This window comes from Argentina silus, assembly GCF_951799395.1.
Source record: "Argentina silus genome assembly, chromosome: 14".
Taxonomy (NCBI): domain Eukaryota; kingdom Metazoa; phylum Chordata; class Actinopteri; order Argentiniformes; family Argentinidae; genus Argentina; species Argentina silus.
Window position 1 is genome coordinate 20,490,313 of NC_139668.1, and position 25,425 is coordinate 20,515,737.

General features: G+C 49.3%; 3 protein-coding genes across 5 annotated transcripts; 1 reads left to right on the plus strand and 2 right to left on the minus strand.

Annotated features, from left to right (window-relative positions):
* Nucleotides 1-4,402: 4,402 nt before the first annotated feature.
* Nucleotides 4,403-8,814, minus strand: LOC310814861 (saoe class I histocompatibility antigen, C alpha chain-like). Of its 2 annotated transcripts, none has more exons than XM_083684404.1 (6): nucleotides 8,685-8,814; nucleotides 8,412-8,463; nucleotides 7,952-8,203; nucleotides 7,275-7,553; nucleotides 5,814-6,080; nucleotides 4,403-5,260 (listed from the first exon to the last, which is right to left on the minus strand). In XM_083684404.1, exons 1-6 carry the CDS (start codon nucleotides 8,721-8,723, stop codon nucleotides 5,145-5,147), a joined length of 1,005 nt encoding a protein of 334 aa, XP_083540530.1. In that variant the 5' UTR covers nucleotides 8,724-8,814; the 3' UTR covers nucleotides 4,403-5,144. The 2 variants fall into 2 exon arrangements, with proteins under 2 accessions (XP_083540530.1, XP_083540531.1); XM_083684405.1 differs by having other exon boundaries at nucleotides 8,412-8,584; nucleotides 8,685-8,813.
* Nucleotides 8,815-11,974: 3,160 nt separating this feature from the next.
* Nucleotides 11,975-23,807, plus strand: sdha (succinate dehydrogenase complex, subunit A, flavoprotein (Fp); the record flags this gene model as incomplete). Of its 2 annotated transcripts, XR_014554612.1 has the most annotated exons (16): nucleotides 11,975-12,034; nucleotides 14,215-14,304; nucleotides 14,641-14,802; nucleotides 15,357-15,500; nucleotides 15,634-15,798; nucleotides 17,284-17,432; nucleotides 17,572-17,696; nucleotides 17,900-18,068; nucleotides 18,352-18,547; nucleotides 19,078-19,249; nucleotides 19,468-19,586; nucleotides 19,880-19,991; nucleotides 20,186-20,316; nucleotides 20,859-20,972; nucleotides 21,726-23,260; nucleotides 23,328-23,807. XR_014554612.1 is itself a non-coding variant. In XM_083684866.1 (15 exons), 15 exons carry the CDS (start codon nucleotides 11,975-11,977, stop codon nucleotides 21,810-21,812), a joined length of 1,995 nt encoding a protein of 664 aa, XP_083540992.1. In that variant the 3' UTR covers nucleotides 21,813-23,807. The 2 variants fall into 2 exon arrangements, 1 of the variants encoding a protein (XP_083540992.1); XM_083684866.1 differs by having other exon boundaries at nucleotides 21,726-23,807.
* A 412-nt stretch (nucleotides 23,808-24,219) lies between these two features.
* Nucleotides 24,220-25,419, minus strand: LOC310815033 (ribonucleoside-diphosphate reductase subunit M2 B-like). The gene is made up of 2 exons (XM_083684641.1): nucleotides 25,088-25,419; nucleotides 24,220-24,544 (listed from the first exon to the last, which is right to left on the minus strand). Exons 1-2 carry the CDS (start codon nucleotides 25,160-25,162, stop codon nucleotides 24,392-24,394), a joined length of 228 nt encoding a protein of 75 aa, XP_083540767.1. The 5' UTR covers nucleotides 25,163-25,419; the 3' UTR covers nucleotides 24,220-24,391.
* Nucleotides 25,420-25,425: the final 6 nt, after the last annotated feature.

The window sequence follows — 25,425 nt, forward strand, 5'->3', positions numbered from 1 at the left end:
TAACCGAATCTAAGCTTAACACAGTGATATTTCATCAAAATCACTTTATTCTACATTTAAAATGTAGCCAGAAATTCTGTAAAAACGTCATAGACGTCATATAAAATCAGCGAATCTTGGAGTGAACTGCAGGCTGGAGCAGAGAGGACAGGACGGAGAGGACAGACAGATATCGTCGAGAGAGATAGGAGAACAGAAAAATAAAACATACTTCAGCAATAAAATAAATCCACACCTGCCCCACCATCCAGACCATCCACACCTGTTCCACCATGACTATGGTATAAACAAATAAATAAACAATATAAAATCTACTTTTTAAGCAGCAGAGAACGAAACACTTCCAAGACCGACAACTACTGACCGCCTAAATAACCCATTGAAACCACATCACTGTTACCCCTAACCCTAACCCTAACCCTAACTCTAACCCTAACCCTAACTCTAACCCTAACCAGCTGGATCACAACATACCTCCTAACCCTAACCCTGACCCTAACCCTAACCCTGACCCTAACCCTAACCCTAACCCTAGCCCTAACCCTAACCCTAACCCTGACCCTAGCCCTAACCCTAACCCTAACCCTGACCCTAACCCTGACCCTAACCCTAACCCTAACCCTAACCCTGACCCTAACCCTGACCCTAACCCTAACCCTAACCCTAACCAGCTGGATCACAACATACCTTCTAACCCTAACAGTCAGTGTCCTCAGAATATAAACGAAGGAGAAACTAGGGGAACAGATGGGGATCTTTCCTGGTTACATTCATGTGTAGAGAGAGAGCATCGGCCAGTGCCACTATTATCCATCAATATGCTAGTCTGTTGACCATATTATATCAGATAATTGTGGTCTTATTTCATATGAACCACAAAATCCCCAGAGTTTCTATCGGCTGGCCAACTGACTGACAGAACGTTCCCACTGCCTATGTTGACGCTTACCAGCTTTGTGTGACATGTTCATGATTCTATTAGATTTTAAGGATTGGGTTTAATACAGTAGTTAATCATCTCTAAATACCTTCAATTGTGTTTGTATTTGTATTTGTAATGTATTTGAATTCCTTGTGACATCATCCTTTTAAATTGTGTTATCAGATGTGTGACCACAGGTTGCCTGATACACATTTATCTTTTAATCTCTGGATGTTGTTATTTCTTTACTGTTAAGACTTCGGAAATGTAAAAGGGGTAATCAGTTTTATTTTCTATCTCTATTGTGTTGATTTGACTGTTTGGGATTATCTAATTAAAGGTTAACATGTTCAATTCCAAGCGTCTTTATTTGGCTCATATCTTTGTTTGACTACTGTTTATACCATTTACAGACTTATCTTACAGCATATTGTATCTCATTCCTTATCCTGAGTAATTTTAATAGAACAATTATAATAATAAATTAAAAACATCTGAATTCGCTTTGTGTGCAACAATACATACATACATGCACTTCATATTCAGTCTAAATACTGTAATCAGGGGGTGACAAGGAGGTCTGGGGTTCCCATGGTTACCACCATAACTGTATTAGTCTGGACTCTGGAGCATTGGGGTCTAATTAAACCTGGCTTCTATGACTTAGACCAGAAGGAGTTCCCCCACTAGCTCACTAACACCAGTACCAGACACACCCACCACTAACACCACTACCAGACACATCCCACCATTAACACCACTACCAGACACATCCACCACTAACACCAGTACCAGACACATCCCACCACTAACACCAGTACCAGACACATCCCACCACTAACACCAGTACCAGACACATCCACCACTAACACCACTACCAGACACATCCACCACTAACACCACTACCAGACACATCCACCACTAACACCAGTACCAGACACATCCCACCACTAACACCAGTACCAGACACATCCCACCACTAACACCAGTACCAGACACATCCACCACTAACACCAGTACCAGACACATCCCACCACAAACACCACTACCAGACACACCCACCACTAACACCACTACCAGACACATCCACCACTAACACCAGTACCAGACACATCCACCACTAACACCAGTACCAGACACATCCACCACTAACACCACTACCAGACACATCCACCACTAACACCAGTACCAGACACATCCACCACTAACACCACTACCAGACACATCCCTGAATGATGGTGGTGTTTTGTTTCTAGACAAGAGGTCACTGTGAATATGATGAAAGATGGAAGATTATAAAAAGAGATGAAGCCATTATACAGTACTCTGAATATTGAAATGCGTCTGTTGTGTTCCTCGCTGAGCTCATGCAGTATAATATAATCTCTACGACATCAGAAGGATACGTCCATTCCTCACCAGAGAAGCAGCATCACTTTTGGTCCAAACACTTGTGATCTCTCGCATTGACTACTGCAACACACTCTTGGCTGGACTCCCCGCCTCCACCATCAGGCCTCTGCAGCTCATCCAGAACGCTGCCGCTCGTCTGGTGTTCAATCTCCCCAAATTCTCCCATGTCACCCCCTCCTCCTCCCCCTCCTCCGCACCCTTCACTGGCTCCCGGTAGCAACTCGCATCAAATTCAAGACCCTTTTGCTCGCCTATCGGGTGAACAAACCTCTGCCCGATCACTCCGTTCTTCCACCTCCTCTTCGAGGATGCAGCGGTCGCACTGTTCAGTCACGGCTTTTCACTGTCTTGGCGCACCCACAAACGCAGGGCTGTGCACCCACAAACGCAGGGCTGTGCACCCACAAACGCAGGGCTGTGCGCCCACAAACGCAGGGCTGTGCACCCACAAACGCAGGGCTGTGCACCCACAAACGCAGGGCTGTGCACCCACAAACGCAGGGCTGTGCGCAGCGCGTGAATAAAACTGCCAAGCAACACAACTCTCTTCCTTTAACAACAGGAAACAGTACTGGGCAGGGAGGGGCTTAGAAGCGTCACTTTGCTGAAGTGAAAGTTAACAGACAAACTGAGTGTTACAAGGAAGATCGAACCTAAACATATGCATCTATATCTACACAACTGCACCAAGTGTCAAGTCGCTTCAACTGAAGAAGAACACATTCAACACATTCTGAGGTGAGAGACACAGAGAGAGAGAGAGAGAGAGAGAGAGAGAGAGAGAGAGAGAGAGAGAGAGTTCAACAATTACTAATAAGTCTAGTTGTCCTGTCTGTATCTGAGGTTCCTTTTGACCAATGCCTAAATACAGTATTATTATATTATTCGTTATTGATATCTTTGGTGTAATTGCCAGACACACCGAAACCATGTCATGTCGTTCTCCTCAACTATCCACTATGAGTGTAGAGGGCTGTTGGATGCCACTATGAAGCATTCCAACCCAAAGTGCATCAGATAAACAAATGTGTGTTTTTATATTATTATAGTATTCATTATTTGATATGATTGGTGTAATTGATCAACCGTGTGTTGATTATTGTTTTATATTTTATGAGAACAACAAAAACTAAGAATAAAGCGTTTTGTCTGTCCCCAGGTATGGCTTCCTCCAAGATTATTCTCTCTGAAGAACAGTTCCAGTGCTCCATCTGTCTGGATGTGTTCACTGACCCAGTATCCATCCCCTGTGGACACCACTTCTGCATGGCCTGTAACAGAGGGTACTGGGACAGCACTGACCTGTGCCAGTGTCCAATGTGTAAAAAGGCTTTTGACCCGAGACCAGACCTGAGTGTGAACACTTTCATTACTGAAATGGCAGCTCAGCTGAAGAAGTTATCTCCGGTTGAAGTCACACCCATCCCAGCCATCACCCCTGGGCAAACCTGGAGAAGTATCTTGTGATGTCTGCACTGGAATGAAGCTCAAGGCCTTGAAGTCCTGCCTGGTGTGTCTGACATCTTACTGTGAGACTCACCTTGAACCTCATCAGAGAGTGGTGACCCTCAAGAGACACAAGCTGATGGACCCTGTGGAGAACCTTGAGGACAGGGTATGTAAGAACCATGAGAGACCCTTGGAGCTGTTCTGTAGGAGAGACCAAACATGTGTGTCAGTTCTGCACTGAGACAGACCACAAGAGTCACAAGACTGTCCCCATTGAGAAAGAGTTTGGAGAGAGGAAGATTCAGCTGCATAAAATGGAGGGTCCGTCCGTCCGTCCGGTGCCTCTGGGCCCTACCTCACCACGTCCCAGGTGCTCTGTTTACCTGGGCGTGACGTTGTATCCCAGAGTCCCGCTTTAAACTGAACACACTGGTGTTGCAGCTGGCCTGAGAAGTTTCTAGATCAACGATAGCATTTGACTGAGTTGTATTTCAGTGATGTGCGGGAGCCCTGTTCTCCTCAGGTCAACACCTCCGTCTCTGCCACTGCTCTCACCTGTAATCTGACAATCTGCAATCTAATAATAATAAAATAAATCCTGTTAACGTGACATTTGGTTTTGAAAAGTTTTCATTTGTTTATAACAATGGAAAAATACACAAATATGAATTATTCAATATCATATAAAGGGGCTGTAAATCAAAAGTGTTCTGAATGACATGATCGCCCCCTGGTGAAGAATGTTTCACTATGATATCCTCTGTTTTGAAATTACACACAACATATTTTAGTGCATTTTATACAGCATCAGTTCCTTGACCTTGTTTTGGAATAATTTGTAAACAACAAAACAGAAAGTTATTTCACTGTAGGAAGATGATCATGTCACAGGCTGTAAGTACAGGAGGGTGAGTTTGGCAGTGAGTCAGAAAGGGAGTAATGCCATAAGGTCTTACTGCTACCCTGTAACAGTGTTGATGGGGGCAGGGAGGGATGGGTCTGCTGTACGAGGGGTTGGGTAAGACAGACAACATGTAGGAGAGGCTGGGGAAAGGCTGGGGAGAGGCTGGGGAAAGGCTGGGGAGAGGCTGGGGAGAGGCTGGGGAGAGGCTGGGAAAGGCTGGGGAGAGGCTGGGGGAGGCCTAACCCTCTCTAGCTGTAGAAACCTCAAAACATGAACTTCAACATGAACTTCAACTTCAGCAATACAACACGACAAACTACGGTTAAATAACAACAATGGGCCTATACACTTTAGACCAGCGCATACAGTAGCTTAACACACACACACACACACACACACACACACACGTAACACACACACACACATAACACACACACACACACTCCTGTGAACAGTCTAGCAGCACAAACTCCTCCTTTTGTGCCAGATCACAACCGCAGTTATCACCATCACCAGGACGCCAACAGTAGCCAAGGCAACAGTTGTATGTGCGGTAGGAGCATCAGGTGGAACTGTTGGAATATAAGAGAAAAAGAGAAATATGAGAAATAAGTAACTCAAACAAACAGCATCAAATAATACACCTGTTCAACTGAACATGACATTCTACAGTCATACAAAATGACATAAATATATATATATACATATATAGATAGATATATATAGATAGATAGACAGATAGATAGATATATATAGATAGATAGATAGATAGATAGATAGATATAATATAGATAGATAGATAGATACATATATGTATATATATATATATATATATATATATATATATATATATATATATGTATATCTGTGTGTGTACCAGTCAAAAGTTTGGACACAAACTTGCCAAGAGTGTGCAAAGCTGTCATTAAAGCAAAAGGTGGCTACTTTGAAGAATCTAAAATATAAAAGATATTCTGGTTTGTTGAACACTTTTTTTTAGTTTTGATGTCTTCAATATTAATCTACAATGTAGAAAATAATAAAAATAAAGAAAAACCATTGAATGAGAAGGTGTCCAAACTTTTGACTGGTACTGTATATATATATAAAAGTGATGTATCTCACCCCAGTAGATAAGCAGAGGCTGGGGCAGGCTGCTGTGCTCCACACGACAGGAGTAGTTGTGGGAGGAACCAGAGACCAGGATGGTTTTCTGCACTTGGTACGTGTGGTCGTGGTTGGGGAGGACCTCTGTGGTGGTCACATGTTCAGAGGTGGTCTCCCCATCCAGCTCCCACTCTACTGACACTTCCCTGGGGTAGAACCCTGTCACCAAACACACGATGACACCAGCCTCACCAGCTCTGGCTCTGATCACACCTACAGGACGAACTGGGAATTACAAGCACAGTGTATTACAGCTACAACAACATGAACATCGTTCAATGTTTCACATACTGTACCCACAGTAGTACCAGGGGAGGCTGGTGGAGGTAGAAATCAGAGGACGGACTCATTATAATGCATGGAACAGAATGAGGAACACGTGTTTGATACCATTCCTCATTACGTTCCATGCATGACAATGATCCTCCGATTTCTACCTCCACCAGCCTCCCCGAGGTAGTACCTATGACCTAGTAATTCTAGTGCCATTCAACTGGAATGAGGCTGAACACCAACTACATATTATAGTCTGTATCAGCCCCAGTAGTCATGACGACGAGCCTCCGTGCAGTGCCAAGGTCACACACACACACACAGTCTCACACACAATCACACTCACTCACACACACACACACACACACACACACACACACAGTCTCAATCTCAGTCTCAGTCACACACTCACACACACAATCACACTCACACACAATCACACACACACACACACACACACACACACACACACACACACACACACACATATACACACACAGTCTCAATCTCAGTCTCAATCTCAGTCACACACAGACTTATGTCACCACAGGCAGGTAGGCAGGCAGGCAGGCAGGCAGACAGGCAGGCAGACAGACAGACAGGCAGGCAGACAGACAGACAGAGAGAGAGTGTGTGTGTTTATATTTAGTCAGATGTGTATTGGGAAATGTAGAGATCTGAAACCAGACACGGAGCTCGTAGCCGTGGTGTAGGTGGGCCGTGCTCAGCTGGGCTAGAGAAGGCAGAAGAGAGGCCTTCAACCTGTTCATGGAATGTTTAACCTGCCTGACCTGTTGTTGCTGGTTTTACTTGTTTGTTGAGACCCTTATGGCCTCTTAGTGTTGATGTGACTGGTGATCAGCATCGTGTAAGAGTCTGTTTGACTGGTGATTAGGAAACAGGAACGATGACTTCCAAGCCACAGTGATGTCATGCAATAAAGCTTTCCGCCCAAAGTGACATGATATGGAATTGTTGTTGTGACATATTATTATATTATATTTAGTCCATCTCCATATACCTTTCCATTAGTAGTCCTAAAGGTGACTTTACCATTCCATTAGTAGTCCTAAAGGTGATTTACCATTCCATTAGTAGTCCTAAAGGTGACTTTACCTTCCATTAGTAGTCCTAAAGGTGATTTACCTTTCCTGTTAATGATCGTCATGCTGTGTGCGTAGAGTTTCTTCAGTCTTGGAACACAGTCGCGTTTCATGTACAGCAGGTTACTGTGGTTCCACAGCTCGTAACCGTCCAGGGTGCTTTTGACGGCCAGGGCCATCGCATTGGGAACGGAGGCAGTCCAGAGGATGCTGTCCTCGTCCAATGAGAGAGTGTGTTTCCCGTTCACTGAGAACTTGTAGACTCCCCTCTGGGACCCGTCATGGTCTAATTCACAACCGTACATCAGCTGGAGAAGGGGACCTAATGACAGGGACACATTTCTTGTGCATATGAACGATATTTAATACATTGCACTTTTTGTTTCCCCTGGTGGGGAGCCCTTTTGAAATGACAACACTTTCTATGCATAATCTCACTGTGTTAGGGTACCCTGGAACAGGGTTATGCATAACAGGTGTTGTCATTTCTGATCCAATATGGACACAAATGCCATGAAATAAAAGCTGAGGATCTCCACTTTAACCTCACAGTCATTGTTTGATTTCAAATCCAAACGTTTGGAGTGTAGAGCCAAAAGAAGAAAAAATGCATTGTTGGTGTTGCTTTACATTATTCTCTCAAACAGATCGTCAGAACATTAAACAACAGTGGTAAATGAAGTAATGTCATAAACATGTAACAGAATGATTCCAACCTACTGTTCAGTCCAAGAGTGGCATTTGCCCGTCTTGTGAAGGATTGGAAGTATCCTGTTTTGAATGCGGTGCAGTCTCCCAGGTCTCTCCACACGGATGTGAGAGAAGCGTGTTGTTTCAGAGGGCTGGAGAAGTCTCTGGAGTTACTGTCATAACTGAACACCCTGAAGTCGTCCAGCATCCCGTAGGAGCTGTACTCCGGCACATAGCCGTGTCCCGGCGCAAACATCACATATATAATCAAACTGTGGTTTCCTGGAGGAAAAAACGTCGTTTATATAATATTATATGTTTGGCATCATGATTCCACAGGGAATATTAACTACTTATATGATTAGATTAGCCGTGTGATCATGTTTTTAGATCAATATTACAGTAAATTAATAGATAATAGTACATTTCATAAATGATTTTGTCTAATTCATATTTCGACCGTTCCTTTTAAACTCGTCCCAAAACCAACCTGAGTAGTCATTCGTCTCTCCAGTTGTGAGACAGCACAGCATCGTGCCCACCTGTTGGTTTAACAGAAACGTCTTCAAATCAAATTCACGGTTGTCTTGAGCATGATAATTCAACGCAAGCTCGTCCGTTCTTCCCCTTTACACGAGTCTCGAAATGACCTCCCCATACTTCCTAATCAAAAACATAATCACATTAAATATGTAAAAACATAATTAAAAGCTGTTGTTATGAGTGTCATTATCATCTATAACCGAATGATCAAAAGACTCACGGACAAAACGATCTGCTGAAACATGTTTTCACTTTCCATGGACCACACCCGCTGTACGAACCGCTGTACGAGCCGCTGTACGAGCCAACCTCAAAATATGAATTTGCGTCGTCATAAGAGGCCAAGTGAAAGTGCTCTGTCCTGTCCTAGACGAGTCTGTCTGTGGCTGTGTAAGGTCTATTTACGGAAGGCAGTCAGCACTATCAGGAGCATCAGCAGGGCGCAATTCCTACAGAGACGACAGAGGAACAGACACTAGTATTCCCAGTGATGCCTCTATGCCAACGCAAATATGCAATAGTACAACCAGTGTTGGTGAAGCTACTCTGAAAAGTAGATTGTAGTGAGTAATGGCAGTAGCTTACTACAACCCTACATGGTAAAAATGTCAGTTGAATTATCTACATTACCACGTCTTCGTATTTCTATCGGCTGCTGTGTGCTCTGCCAGAATGCGCATGGTAATGTCATGCTATTATCAACAAAGATCCTTCTGTTGCTCACGAATTCAATAATGCTCATTCATCGACACCAATTTGTGGTATTGCGTCTCGATTGTTTCCTATAAAATGTAATCCGTGTTAAATGGTTAAAGTATGGTAATAATAGTTGCAAAATAACTTGAAATCTAAGAATTGACAGATTTAAAAAAAATTTGGACCGTGGTTCCTGGTCTTAACTTCCGATCTTCCGCCGTAGATTGAAAACCCATCTCTTCAGACTACATGTTAACAGTCCCTCCTAAAGACCTCTTCACTCTCACTACCCCCCCTGTACTAACCCTAACCCCAACCCTAACCCGAACCCTAACCCTAGAGACCTCTTCACTCTCACTACCCCCCCTGTACTAACCCTAACCCCAACCCTAACCCGAACCCTAACCCTAGAGACCGCTTCACCCTCACTACCCCCCTGTACTAACCCTAACCCTAAAAAATACCCTACTGGCATTACGACTGCCTATGGCCCCTGGTCTGAGCATTGATTACTTTATCTTATGATGACTGTTGGATAGATGATTCACTTACTTAAACAAATGGATTGCTGTATGTCGCTTTGGATAAAGGCATCTGCTAAATGCCATAAATGTAAATGTAAAAAAAAAACTACCACCAAGCTACTGCAACATGCAGTTAAAGTGAAGAACTTGAAGTGGAACTCCTCCCAAACACTGACGACAACAATGTGACCGCCTGGGTCACTGGCATGCTAAGGATACCATGTTGCATTGGGTGTGCTTGTGACAATAATAATATCTGTGACGTTTTGGAAATCAGAATCAGAATCAGAATTATTTTATTTATTATTATTTAGTATATTTGCACATACAGGAAAATTGACTTGGTGAGGTTGGTGCATGAGACACAAAAAACAAATAGCAAATATTGACAATAAATATACAAAATAGCAAAATATGAACAAAATAGCAATAACAAATTTACCAATTTACAAAATAGAACAATAAAACAACACATTTTGTCGGCTGTGCGAAGCTAAGTGGCAGCAGCAACCCCCGTCCCCGTGTTGAAGACCGTCCCCCGTCCCCCGTCCCCCCGGCTCTCCCTGTTGAAGACCGTCCCCCCGGCTCTCCCTGTTGAAGGCCGTCCCCCGTCCCCCCAGCTCTCCCTGTTGAAGACCGTCCCCCGTCCCCGTGTTGAAGACCGTCCCCCCGGCTCTCCCTGTTGAAGACCGTCCCCCGTCCCCGTGTTGAAGACCGTCCCCCCGGCTCTCCCTGTTGAAGACCGTCCCCCCGGCTCTCCCTGTTGAAGGCCGTCCCCCGTCCCCCCAGCTCTCCCTGTTGAAGACCGTCCCCCGTCCCCGTGTTGAAGACCGTCCCCCCGGCTCTCCCTGTTGAAGACCGTCCCCGTCCCCCTGTTGAAGACCGTCCCCCGTCCCCGTGTTGAAGACCATCCCCCCGGCTCTCCCTGTTGAAGACCGTCCCCGTCCCCCTGTTGAAGACCGTCCCCCGTCCCCGTGTTGAAGACCGTCCCCCGTCCCCCTGTTGAAGACCGTCCCCCGTCCCCGTGTTGAAGACCGTCCCCCGTCCCCCTGTTGAAGACCGTCCCCGTCCCCCTGTTGAAGACCGTCCCCGTCCCCCTGTTGAAGACCGTCCCCCGTCCCCCTGTTGAAGACCGTCCCCCGTCCCCCTGTTGAAGACCGTCCCCCGTCCCCGTGTTGAAGACCGTCCCCGTCCCCGTGTTGAAGACCGTCCCCCGTCCCCCTGTTGAAGACCGTCCCCGTCCCCCTGTTGAAGACCGTCCCCCGTCCCCCTGTTGAAGACCGTCCCCCGTCCCCCTGTTGAAGACCGTCCCCCGTCCCCGTGTTGAAGACCGTCCCCCGTCCCCCTGTTGAAGACCGTCCCCCGTCCCCGTGTTGAAGACTCTCCCCCGTCCCCGTGTTGAAGACCCTCCCCCGTCCCCCTGTTGAAGACCGTCCCCCGTCCCCGTGTTGAAGACCCTCCCCCGTCCCCGTGTTGAAGACCCTCCCCCGTCCCCCTGTTGAAGACCGTCCCCCGTCCCCGTGTTGAAGACCGTCCCCCGTCCCCGTGTTGAAGACCCTCCCCCGTCCCCGTGTTGAAGACCGTCCCCCGTCCCCCTGTTGAAGACCGTCCCCCGTCCCCGTGTTGAAGACCGTCCCCCGTCCCCGTGTTGAAGACCGTCCCCCGTCCCCGTGTTGAAGACCGTCCCCGTCCCCGTGTTGAAGACCGTCCCCCGTCCCCCTGTTGAAGACCGTCCCCCGTCACCCTGTTGAAGACCCTCCCCCGTCCCCCTGTTGAAGACCGTCCCCCGTCACCCTGTTGAAGACCCTCCCCCGTCCCCCTGTTGAAGACCCTCCCCCGTCCCCCTGTTGAAGACCCTCCCCCGTCCCCCTGTTGAAGACCCTCCCCCGTCCCCCTGTTGAAGACCGTCCCCCGTCACCCTGTTGAAGACCCTCCCCCGTCCCCCTGTTGAAGACCCTCCCCCGTCCCCCTGTTGAAGACCCTCCCCCGTCCCCCCGTCTCTCCCTCTTCCGCAGTCAACACGTGGAATGTTCACCCCTCTAATTCCCAGAGGGGCGTTGAAATGAAGAAGACCTTTAGAGCTATCATTATAATGTACAACAGCGAATTTGAGCACGTATGCGATGTGTTGATATTTTTATTAACACATACGTATCAAATTGGATACGTTTACACTTGAGTATTTTCATATTTATTTTTGTTTTTATCCAAATCCGACCCCCTTATTTGTGATGGTAGAGTCCTATAAGGAGTCGCGGCCGCCGGCTCCTCCCACAACCAGACTACCAAGATGGCGGCGGTGTGCGCTGCCTCCCGTGTCCTCACCAGGAAGGTCCTGGCGGCCCAGGCTGTGAGTATTCAACATTATATCATCTTCATATCATCTTCATATCATCTTAATCCACTGTAACATTCGGTCTTTGGGTTTGTTGAAAGGTGAAGTGTTTGTCCCGTTCCGGGGCTGTAACGTCGCTCTCCTCTGTTGTGTTTAATAACAGCTGAGATTCTGTCACCTCTTAAACATTAGTTATCAAACACCGTCCCCTTCTGATCACTCGGCCCATAGCTCTCTCTCTCTCTCTCTCTCTCTCTCTCTGTGTGTGTGTGTGTGTGTGTGTGTGTGTGTGTGTGTGTGTGTGTGTGTGTGTGTGTGTGTGTGTGTGTGTGTGTGTGTGTGTGTGTGTGTGTGTGTGTGTGTGTGTGTGTGTGTGTGTCTCTCTCTCTCTCTCTGTGTCTCTGTGTCTCTGTGTGTGTGTGTGTCTGTGTGTGTCTGTGTGTGTGTCTGTGTGTGTGTGTGTGTGTGTGTGTGTGTGTAGCTGTAGTCATAAACATCAGTCCATTGAAGGTCAAGCAACTGTTAGCATGCTAGGTAGCTAACCTCCATGGCTGTGTGTTAACGCAGCTTCACTTCCCTAGCTGCTAGCTGCTGATGGGACCTGTGTTGGTGTCCCGTTAGATCAGAACTAAGGAGGATAATATCGGTCATTTCACCTCGTTTGGTGCATTCTGTCTCTCCAGTAGGGACGGTTAGCCTAGACTGTTGATATCGTTGTATATAATCGTTGTTTTCCAGCTGAGGTTGGAGACATTTTGATGTTCCTGGAAAATGGTCTAGTTGTGAGGGGAAGGACATGAATCTCCAGGTCAATCCTGGAATGTATCTTAAGTTGTTATATTGTCTACTGGTTTCATGTTCACGTTGTACACCTCGCCTGAATGTTGCCTTCTGTTTTGAATAGCTGTGTTAATAGACGACCCCCATAGAGCCGCCAACCATCCTGACATGTAGAACGCCTTTCTGTGTCTGGCTGCAGGCTGTCTGTCAGGAACAGGCTGTCTGTCAGGAACAGGCTGTCTGTCAGGAACAGGCTGTGTAATATTCATGTTTGCAGCCTGATATTTCCACAGCGCTGCTACCTGTCCTCTCCTCACCTTGGTTATGTCACCAGCAGCTGACTGAAGAGCTGCAGGATTTGACAACATTGATCACGATTACGGATATATGACTGACAAATACAGTACACACTAGATAGGTAGATATGTACTTTATTGATCCCTGGGGGAAATTACAGTGTTTCAGCCAGCAGTGACACACACTCACAAGTGCAAAAAACCGTGACGAAGTACAAGAACAAAGTCTAACAGGCCGTACAGTGGATGAAGAGCTGATATACAGGGTACTAAGTTGAACCCGTTGGAGTGTTGGATGGTAGAGGATGTGTGGGAAGGTCCTCAGTCCTCAGCAGGTCAAAGTACAGCATGACCTGAGTCCTCACCTCCAGATGGAGGGTATCTCCAGCTGTTGTACCTCAGTAGAAACACGCTCCCAAACCACATCAAAGAATCCAGCACGCTCTCCTCCTTCAAACCAGCCCTCAGAACCCTGCTTACTTTTAATCTGTAACTATTCCTATTGTTGTTTTAACTGACTGCTTTTGTTTTGCTATTATTGTTTTCTCCTCTCCATGTTCTTGTTCTCTCTGAGAAAAGCAATACACAAAATACATACCTTCTTCATCTCCTCCTTCTCCTTTCTCTTTTTCTCCTTCTCCTTTCCTTCTCTTTCTCTTCTTCTCCTTTCCTTCTCTTTTTCTCCTTCTCCTTTCCTTCTCTTTCTCTTCTTCTCCTCCTTCTGGTTCTTCTTAATAAACAATCCTCATCAAAAACATACAGAAACATACAGAAACATACAGAGAGTTTAAATAGAAGTAATATCAACCAACCGTTCTGGACTGAGACTTCCATGTTGATATTTGTCAACAAGTTGTGAGTTTTGTACAGGATCTGAGATCAGGTCCTGAGATCTTTTCCATACTAGAAACTTTGTCCATTATTGTGTTTATTTTGCACTGTAGGCCTGTTAGCCTAAAGCTGTTAGCCTAGCCCATATTAAGAATACACACAGATTTTTAACGCACGCACACACATACACATACGAATGCATGCACGCACACACACACACACACACACATACGAATGCACACACACACACAGCCCAGCCCATGTTGACGGTGTCCCTGCTCCTCCCAGCTCCCTGTGGTGTGCCAGGCTAGCTCCAGGAAACTGCACTTCTCTGTCTACGGGAAGAAAGACGCTAACAATGCCCAGGTGTCAGACGGCGTGAGTACACACACACACTCACACACACCACGCACGCACACTCACACACCACGCACGCACACTCACACACCACGCACACACACTCTCACACAGCACACACACACACACACACACTTACACCCACACGCTCACACACACACACACACACACACACACAATCCGTGTTTCTGCACAAATGAGACTACGTTTCACATGCTTGTTAGGAATCCGTACTCAAACACTTCACTGATTGTTTTGAACTCAAGTGAAGGTTCTTCTACACGGCAGTGATCTGCAGGTCTGGACGTCCCAGCTCTGCCTTCTCCAACTGTGTGTGTGTGTGTTGGCTCCTCCCAGATCTCCACACAGTACCCCGTGGTCGACCACGAGTTTGACGCCGTGGTGGTGGGCGCCGGAGGGGCGGGGCTACGTGCAGCTTTCGGCCTATCAGAGGCCGGCTTCAACACAGCCTGCATCACCAAACTGTTCCCCACCCGGTCCCACACCGTAGCTGCTCAGGTACGCGTGTGTGTGTGGTATCGAGCCCAGGTCTCCCGCGTGGAAGACACAAGCCTCTACCATTAGGCCAAGAGGACAGCCTTCAGACCTTGAGGATAACACTTGAGTTTCCATGTCTCAGACAGGGCTACCTTCCAAACCATCTCCGCTACACATCCATGGATCATAACGAGGGCCAGGAGGTTTTCCTGATCAGGATAATAAATAAATAAATCAGGACCTATGAATTACAGTTGTGTTGTAACCAGCTGGAAGCAGACCAACCTTTAAGCTGTCAAATTAAATCAAACTTTATTTGTATAGAACACATTTTGCACATAAAGGCAGTACAATGCGCTTCACAACAAAGATACGTTTCCAAATGATTGGGAGGCACCTGGACTATATATTTATACGATATTGTTGTAGTATTGTTGTAGAAACTAACGTCTGTCCTCCAGATTTGATTATGAAAACTATGACAGAACAGCTCCATGGTGCTGATTAATCGTGTGGTGTTGTTGAGGGTGAAGCTGATTTCTCCCTGACCAATAAGGTGTGTGGTGGTTGTTTAGGGCGGGATCAACGCAGCCCTGGGGAACATGGAGGGAGACGATTGGAGGTGGCACTTCTATGACACGGTGAAGGGATCTGATTGGCTGGGAGACCAGGACGCCATCCACTACATGACAGAGCAGGCCCCTGCAGCTGTGGTGGAGGTGAGAGGGAGACACACACACACACACATTACACTACACACACCATACACACACACTCTCTGATAGCTTGCTAGATATTGTCCAATATCTGTTGCATAAGTAAAATAAAGTGTGTGTGTGTGTGTGTCCTCAGCTGGAGAACTTTGGCATGCCCTTCAGCCGTACAGAGGACGGGAAGATCTACCAGCGTGCGTTCGGAGGCCAGAGTCTGAAGTTTGGGAAGGGAGGCCAGGCCCACAGGTGCTGCTGTGTGGCCGACAGGACAGGACACTCCCTCCTACACACACTCTACGGACGGGTAGGACACACACACACACACACACACACTCTACGGATGGGTAGGACACACACACACTCTACGGATGGGTAGGACACACACACACTCTACGGATGGGTAGGACACACACACACTCTCACACACACACACTCTCTACGGACGGGTAGGACACACACACACACACACACTCTACGGACGCGTAGGTCTCACACACACACTCTACGGACGGGTAGGACACACACACACACTCTCACACACACACACTCTACGGACGGGTAGGACACACACACACACTCTCACACACGCGCACACACACACACTCTACGGACGCGTAGGTCTCACACACACACACTTTCTATAGACCTGAGGGGGTTGATTTCTATAGACCTGAGGGGGTTGATTTCTATAGACCTGAGGGGGTTGATTTCTATAGACCTGAGGGGGTTGATTTCTATAGACCTGAGGGGGTTGATTTCTATAGACCTGAGAGGGTTGATTTCTATAGACCTGAGGGGGTTGATTTCTATAGACCTGAGGGGGTTGATTTCTATAGACCTGAGGGGGTTGATTTCTATAGACCTGAGGGGGTTGGTTTCTATAGACCTGAGGGGGTTGATTTCTATAGACCTGAGGGGGTTGATTTCTATAGACCTGAGGGGGTTGGTTTCTATAGACCTGAGGGGGTTGATTTCTATAGACCTGAGGGGGTTGATTTCTATAGACCTGAGGGGGTTGATTTCTATAGACCTGAGGGGGTTGATTTCTATAGACCTGAGGGGGTTGATTTCTATAGACCTGAGGGGGTTGATTTCTATAGACCTGAGGGGGTTGGTTTCTATAGACCTGAGGGGGTTGGAGGGTTGGTTTCTATAGACCTGAGGGGGTTGGTTTCTATAGACCTGAGGGGGTTGGAGGGTTGGTTTCTATAGACCTGAGGGGGTTGGAGGGTTGGTTTCTATAGACCTGAGGGGGTTGGAGGGTTGGTTTCTATAGACCTGAGGGGGTTGGAGGGTTGGTTTCTATAGACCTGAGGGGGTTGGAGGGTTGGTTTCTATAGACCTGAGGGGGTTGGTTTCTATAGACCTGAGGGGGTTGGAGGGTTGGTTTCTATAGACCTGAGAGGGTTGGAGGGTTGGTTTCTATAGACCTGAGGGGGTTGGTTTCTATAGACCTGAGGGGGTTGGAGGGTTGGTTTCTATAGACCTGAGAGGGTTGGAGGGTTGGTTTCTATAGACCTGAGGGGGTTGGAGGGTTGGTTTCTATAGACCTGAGGGGGTTGGAGGGTTGGTTTCTATAGACCTGAGGGGGTTGGAGGGTTGGTTTCTATAGACCTGAGGGGGTTGAGGGTTGGTTTCTATAGACCTGAGGGGGTTGGAGGGGTTGATTTCGGAACATGTTTCAACGACCCCCTGCGATAGTCATCCCTCTAACCTCCCCCCTGCTCTCCCTCTAACCTCCCCCCTGCTCTCCCTCCCTCCCCCCTCCTCCTCCTCCCCCCCCCCCCAGTCTCTGAGGTATGACACCAGCTACTTTGTGGAGTACTTTGCCCTGGACCTGTTGATGGAGGAGGGGGAGTGTAAGGGGGTGATCGCTCTGTGTATGGAGGACGGCTCCATCCACCGCTTCAGGGCCAAGAACACAGTCATCGCCACCGGGTAGGCCACCGCTACGCTAACGCTACGCTACGTACCTAGCAAGGCATCTGTGTGTGTATCTGACTCACATGCAGTGGATACGACAGTACTCTGATGTGTGTGTGTGTGTGTGTGTGTGTGTGTGTGTGTGTGTAACCAGGGGTTACGGTCGGACCTTCTTCAGCTGCACGTCGGCTCACACCAGCACGGGAGACGGCAACGCCATGGTAACGCGGGCCGGCCTGCCCTGCCAGGACCTGGAGTTCGTCCAGTTCCACCCTACAGGTGTGTGTGTCTCTGATGTATGTGTGTGTCTTTGGTGTGTGTGTGTGTGTGTGTGTGTGTGTGTGTGTGTGTGTGTGTGTGTGTGTGTGTGTGTGTGTGTGTGTGTGCGTGTGTCTCTGGTGTGTGTGTGAGAGAGAGTGCCCCTAGTGGTGGGTGTGATACAACCCTTCTGTATGACATCATGTATGATGTCATCCCTGTAGGTATCTATGGCGCCGGCTGCCTGATCACAGAGGGTTGCCGTGGCGAGGGCGGCATCCTGATCAACAGCGAGGGCGAGCGCTTCATGGAGAGATACGCCCCCAACGCCAAAGACCTGGCGTCCCGGGACGTGGTGTCACGCTCCATGACCATCGAGATCCGGGAGGGCCGGTAGTGTGTCTGTCTGTCTGTCTGTCTGTAGGGGCTATGGGCCAGAGAAAGACTGTGTGTGTTTCTGTAGGGGCTATGAGCCAGAGAAAGACCGTGTGTGTGTGTTTCTGTAGGGGCTATGAGCCAGAGAAAGACCGTGTGTGTGTGTTTCTGTAGGGGCTGTGGGCCAGAGAAAGACTGTGTATGTGTGTTTCTGTAGGGGCTGTGGGCCAGAGAAAGACTGTGTGTGTGTTTCTGTAGGGGCTGTGGGCCAGAGAAAGACCGTGTGTGTGTGTTTCTGTAGGGGCTGTGGGCCAGAGAAGGACCATGTCTACCTGCAGCTGCACCACCTGCCCCCCCAGCAGCTGGCCAGCCGCCTGCCCGGCATCTCGGAGACAGCCATGATCTTCGCCGGCGTGGACGTGACCAAGGAACCCATCCCTGTGCTGCCCACCGTCCACTACAACATGGGGGGCATCCCCACCAACTACAAGGGCCAGGTAACCCCTGACCACTGACCCTGACCCCACCAACTGCAAGGGCCAGGTAACCCCTGACCCTAACCCTGACCCCAAACCCTGACCCCACCAATTACAAGGGACAGGTAACCCCTGACCCTAACCCAAACCCTGACCCCACCAACTACAAGGGACCTGTAACCCCTGACCCTAACCCCTGATCCTGACCCCACGATCTAGAAGGTAGCTAGCTATGTAGGCTTCTGTCATGGTAGATGCAGAGTTGGGACCCTTATGTGTGACTGAATTGTGTCTATATTGCTAACTTTATGATGGTGGTTAACATAAAAACCCCATAGTTACTAACCCTAACCCTAACCTAACTTAACCCTAACCTGGAGAATAAAAACCCTCAGCCTTCACCGTGGCTATAACCACTCTCAAACTGACCCAGGGTCATGTGATCTCATTCCTTGGTCGCTGCTGGTTTATCCCGTCTGATTGGCTGGCTGAGTTCAGTTGTGCTGCTGTACCTTCGATGCGCTCAGTGCTCCGTTCTCCTGTGTGGTCAGGTGATCACCCACACGGCGGGCCAGGACCACCTGGTCCCGGGGCTGTACGCCTGCGGCGAGGCGGCCTCGGCGTCCGTCCACGGGGCCAACCGCCTGGGAGCCAACTCCCTGCTGGACCTGGTGGTGTTCGGACGGGCCTGCGCCCTCACCATCGCAGACATCTGTACCCCAGGTACGCCCCTCCCTCTCCCCCTCTCTCCCTCCCTCCCTGACCATCGCAGACACCACAGGTACACCTCTCTCCCTCTCTCTCTACCTCTCTCTCTCTCTTTCTCTGTCTCTCCCTCCCCCCTTCTAGATAAAACCTAGTCCTAACCCCAGTAGGCTTAGGTAACCTAGTCCTAACTCCAGTAGGCCTAGGTAACGGTTGAGGTTGTGTTGTGTGTTCAGGAGAGAAGCTGTCTCCACTGAAGCCCAACGCAGGAGAGGAGTCTGTGGCCAACCTGGACAAGATGAGGTTCGCTGACGGAAACACCCGGACCTCCGAGATCAGACTCAACATGCAGAAGGTACCGATCCACACAGGGTCCGAGACCCTCTCTGTCTGGCAGGGAGAGAGGCTGTAGACATCACAATATGGCCTCCTCTAGGAGTGGATATGGCGTCTGTCCCAGGACTGGAGATAGCTCTGCTTAACAGACTCCTTATATCCACTAATGCAGAATCCATCAATGGGCTTTGGAGCTTTTTTCTGCTCCGTATTGGTGGATTTGGAAATGTATGAAAATTAGAATCCATCTGTTTAGAAGGATAGGTCAAGAAACTATGTCATCTCTCCTGACCCCCCCCCCCCCCCCTCCAGACCATGCAGAACCATGCAGCAGTGTTCCGTACGGGCGAGGTCCTGAAGGAGGGCTGTGACAAGATGGACGTCATCTACCAGACGCTGGAGGACATCAAGACTTTCGACAGAGGTCAGAGTTCACCCCTCTCTCTCTCCCCCTCGGCTGATTGGTTCCCCCACGTGAACCACACCTGAGTCAAATGTGTTGAAAGTATTTGGGATGGTCTGGAGGAGTTAATGATGAAGGACTGACCGTCCATGACATCAACATGATGGTTTGAACCGTGTTTTGAAGCTGTACGGTGTTTGTCTCCCCTCCTGTAGGTATCGTGTGGAACACTGACCTGGTGGAGACCCTGGAGCTGCAGAACCTGATGCTGAACGCGGTTCAGACCATCAACTCTGCTGAGCAGCGCAAGGAGAGCCGGGGCGCCCACGCCAGAGAGGACTTCAAGGTACCCCTCCCTCACCTTCACCCCCTCACCCTCACCCACGCCCCCTCACCCTCACCCACGCCAGAGAGGACTTCAAGGTACCCCTCCCTCCCTCACCCTCACCCTCACCCCCTCACCCTCACCCCCTCACCCTCACCCACGCCAGAGAGGACTTCAAGGTACCCCTCCCTCCCTCACCCTCACCCCCTCACCCTCACCCACGCCAGAGAGGACTTCAAGGTACCCCTCACCCTCACCCCCTCACCCTCACCAGAGAGGACTTCAAGGTACCCCTCCCTCCCTCACCCTCACCCCCTCACCCACGCCAGAGAGGACTTCAAGGTACCTCACCCTCCCTCCCTAACCCTTCCTCACCTTCCCTCACCCTACTCCTCACCCTCTTCCAAGCCCTCACCCGGGCTCTATAGGACTCATCATTAAGGACCAGAGAAGTCCTTGACCACCTGACCTCATATGATCAACATGTAATTCAAAGCTTATCCTCAAGGGGCGCTGCATGTGCCTCTGTTCTGAGATTGTGTGTGTGTGTGTGTGTGTGTCAGAACCGGGAGGATGAGCTTGACTACAGCAAGCCTCTGGCAGGTCAGGTGAAGAAACCGTTCGAGGAGCACTGGAGGAAACACACACTGTCCACCGTGGACCCCAAGACTGGCAAGGTACACACACACACACACACACACTGTCCACCGTGGACCCCAAGACTGGCAAGGTACACACACACACACACACACTGTCCACTGTGGACCCCAAGACTGGCAAGGTACACACACACACACACACACACACACACACACTGTCCACCGTGGACCCCAAGACTGGCAAGGTACACACACACACACTGTCCACCGTGGACCCCAAGACTGGCAAGGTACACACACAGACACACACACACTGTCCACCGTGGACCCCAAGACTGGCAAGGTACACACACACAGACACACACACACACACACACACACACTGTCCACCGTGGACCCCAAGACTGGCAAGGTACACACACACACTGTCCACCGTGGACCCCAAGACTGGCAAGGTACACACAAACAGACACACACATACTGTCCACCGTGGACCCCAAGACTGGCAAGGTACACACACATACTGTCCACCGTGGACCCCGGACAGGGAAGGTCCAGCCGCTAAACCTCTGTCCTGGTCTGGTTTCATGGTCCATTCAGGTGCTCCTAGGAAACAGAAAACATTCTGACTGGACAACTCAGATTTGGCCAATAGGAACGGAGCTCTCGGCAAAGTCCTACGCTACATCTTGCTGGGAAGCTCTGAGTTTCTGAAGAGCACTTGAATGCACCATCAGCTAGGGAGAGGCATTCCAATCGTAGTTACTATATTAGTCAGTGTTGATGTATGACATCTCGTGTGTGTGTGTGTGTGTGTGTGTGTCTGTCTAGGTAACCCTGCAGTACAGGCCAGTGATTGACAGCTCGTTGGATATGGAGGACTGTGCAGCGATCCCTCCTGCCATCCGCTCCTATTGAGCACATGACCACATTACATCCTCCCTCCAACCTCTCCCCCCCTCCCCCCAACCTCTCCCCCCCTCCCCCCAACCTCTCCCCCCCTCCAACCTCTCCCTCTCTCCCTCCAACCTCTCCCTCCCTCCCCCCAACCTCTCCCCCCCTCCAACCTCTCCCACCTCTCCCTCCCTCCCTCCCCCCAACCTCTCCCTCTCTCCCCCCAACCTCTCCCTCCCTCCCTCCAACCTCTCCCCCCAACCTCTCCCTCTCTCCCCCCAACCTCTCCCTCTCTCCCCCCAACCTCTCCCTCCCAACCTCTCCCCCCAACCTCTCCCTCTCTCCCCCCAACCTCTCCCTCCCTCCCCCCAACCTCTCCCTCCCTCCCCCCAACCTCTCCCTCTCTCCCTCCAACCTCTCCCTCCAACCTCTCCCCCCCTCCTACCTCCCCACCCAACCAACCTTCCTATCTAACCTCCTACCATAGAGCTATATCACTAGAGAAGGCACCTGCAATATTTCCATGGAGTTAGGGGAGTGCGCCCTCTAGTGTTGTACCTCTATGCCTGCTTCCCACCTACTGTTTATTTATGATCAGAAAGTTACGCTTTGGCAGTTATTCCGTTTATACCAGGTTCAATAACAGCATCTTCTCATACAGTACCGACCGTGAGTTCTAAGCGTGGAATATTTGATGTTCAATAATAAACTGAATCTTACTGTAACTTTAAGTGGTTTGTCCCAACATGAGTGACTACTTTATAAATAAATTAAATAAACAACTCCACCGCATTTGCTATAGTTCTCACAGGCCAATACATAAGTAAATATTTAATATTTAAATATTGAATGATTGTAGAAAACTCTGTGTTTAGAACGAAAAGGCACCACTTGAGTATTGAAGACAACGATTTGTTTAAGATGTCCACATCGATGCCAATAGAACGGCCCCCTCCGTCTGTCTCCCCTCCCCTCCCTCTGTCTCCCCTCCCTCCCTCCCTCCCTCCCTCCGTCTGCCTCCCCTCCCTCCGTCTGCCTCCCCTCCCTCCCTCCCTCCCTCCCTCTGTCTCCCCTCTGTCTGCCTCCCCTCCGTCTGTCTCCCCTCCCCTCCGTCTGTCTCTCCTCCCTCCCTCCGTCCGTCCGTCTCCCCTCCCTCCCTCCGTCCGTCTCCCCTCCCTCTGCCTCCCCTCCGTCTGTCTCCCCTCCCCTCCCTCCCTCCGTCTGTCTCCCCTCCCCTCCGTCTGTCTCCCCTCCCTCCCTCCCTCCGTCTGTCTCCCCTCCGTCTACCTCCCCTCCCTCTGTCTCCCCTCCCTCCACCTCCCCTCCCTCTGTCTCCCCTCCCTCCACCTCCCCTCCCTCCCTCCGTCTGTCTCCCCTCCCTCTGTCTCCCCTCCGCTCAGTGGCCTTCCATCCTCAGAGGGGGAGACTGAACGGAACCTGACTGACCAGCAGACCCAGGGTCTCAGAACCAGGTTTCAGACCCAGGGTCTCAGAACCAGGTTTCAGACCCAGGGTCTCAGAACCAGGTTTCAGAACCAGGTTTCAGACCCAGGGTCTCAGAACCAGGTTTCAGACCCAGGGTCTCAGAACCAGGTTTCAGACCCAGGGTCTCAGAACCAGGTTTCAGAACCAGGTTTCAGACCCAGGGTCTCAGAACCAGGTTTCAGACCCAGATCGGTCTGATTTGGTCGAGGCTGGGGTCAGTCTTGTTTGGACCTAGGAGGACACACTGGTCAGGAACAGGGGAGGCTGGCAGAGGTAGACATCGGAGGGCGGGCTCATTGTAATGCACGGAACGGAATCGGACACGTTTAATACCATTCCTGATTCCAATCCATGCATTACAATGAGCCGTCCTCCGATGTCTACCTCCCCCGGCCAGGAAGGTCCCTCCAGTTTCTCCCTGTTCAACCTCAGCCTCATCCTCTCCTGTATGTAATAAAGTTCTGTATGTCTTCTTGCATGCGATCTGTTTTGTAGGATCTATTACGGCTCAATAAAGTTGCTTCAAATAACGTCTCCCCTGTCTGACTGTAGTGCGTTTTGTTACCGTGGCAACCATATATGTACTCATCTTTATCAGGAAGTGGATTTGTTATGTATAACTATTATTGCCGAGTGTCAGTTCCTCTCCTGGGTGTATTTAAAGTGTATTTAAATGCTAAGTGGGATGCTTGGGATGGTCCAACTGTCACCCCATTGAAGCTGAGATTTAAAATGGTGAAGGTTTTGGGTGGGATCGTCCCAAGGATCCCACTTAGCATCTACGATGTAGCATGCAGACACACAACAGCTAATGTCAGACACTGCAAGTCCATTCCTGGGATGTTATGTTATTGTTTGCTGCGGTAGTCCAAGGTGAACAAACAGGCCTTGCTCCTTTAAGTGAGGCAGACATTAAAATCATGATTGCCAGACTATAAAACATTATGAGCAGTTACCATTTATTACAAAACATAACATTTACAGCAACGTCATTCCTTTTAACAGATCATGGAAATATTTCCACAAGTTCTCTGTTTAATCCTGATAAAATACAACCAATATTTTTTTTTTTAAATGAAATAAATATACAACAGAATCCTGTAACAGTCTATTGGATGCTAGAAGTCAGCGTCCAGAGTGAACTCACAGTCCATCACACTGGCCATGACACCCATCCTCTGGTACTCCCCAACCCGCTTCTCAAAGAAGTTGGTCTTCCCCTCCAGAGAGATCGACTCCATGAAGTCAAAGGGGTTTTCTGACTGGAACACCTGAGAGACAGGAAACCACACGTCATCAACCCACCAACCGCCAAACAGTTCCAGAACCCTCCCCACCCAGAGAGTTCCAGAACCCTCCCCACCTAGAGAGTTCCAGAACCCTCCCCACCCAGAGAGTTCCAGAACCCTCACCACCCAGAGAGTTCCAGAACCCTCACCACCCAGAGAGTTCCAGAACCCTCACCACCCAGAGAGTTCCTTCTTATACAAAAGTTGGAAATTATGAAGAAGAGGCAACTTGTTTTTCGACCAGTTAGCATAAGGATAACACGCTTCACTGTGCACAATATCACACCCCAACACTTCACACACCACGTGTTGTAGGCCGGGGAGGCTGGTGGAGGTAGAAATCGGAGGACGGGCTCATTATAAAGCATGGAACAGAATGAGGAATGGTATCAAAGCATGGAATAGAATGAGATCAAACGTGTGTTTGATACCATTCCTCATTCCATGCATCACAATGAACCTGTCCTCCGATGTCTACCTCCGCCAGCCTCCCCTGGTTGGATGATGATGTGAGTCATGGTGTACCTTGGCCAGTCCCAGGTCTACGAGGAGACGGTCAGCCACAAACTCTATGTACTGTTTCATCAGAGCTCCATTCATCCCTATGAGGTCCACTGGTAACGCCTCCGTGAGGAACTCCTGCCAGGATATGGTGGGTCAATACAACAGGTGGGTCAACCCTGAACAACCTGGATTGAACAGGTGGGTGAACCCTAATGCAAATGACATTGACCTAGTAAAGGTGGGTTAACCCTCTTCACCAAGATAAAAGGTGGGTTAACCCTCTTCACCAAGGTAAAAGGTGGGTGACTTGGGTTTCCCTTCACTGCATCCCTGGTTCTAGACTGGTCACACACAACAAG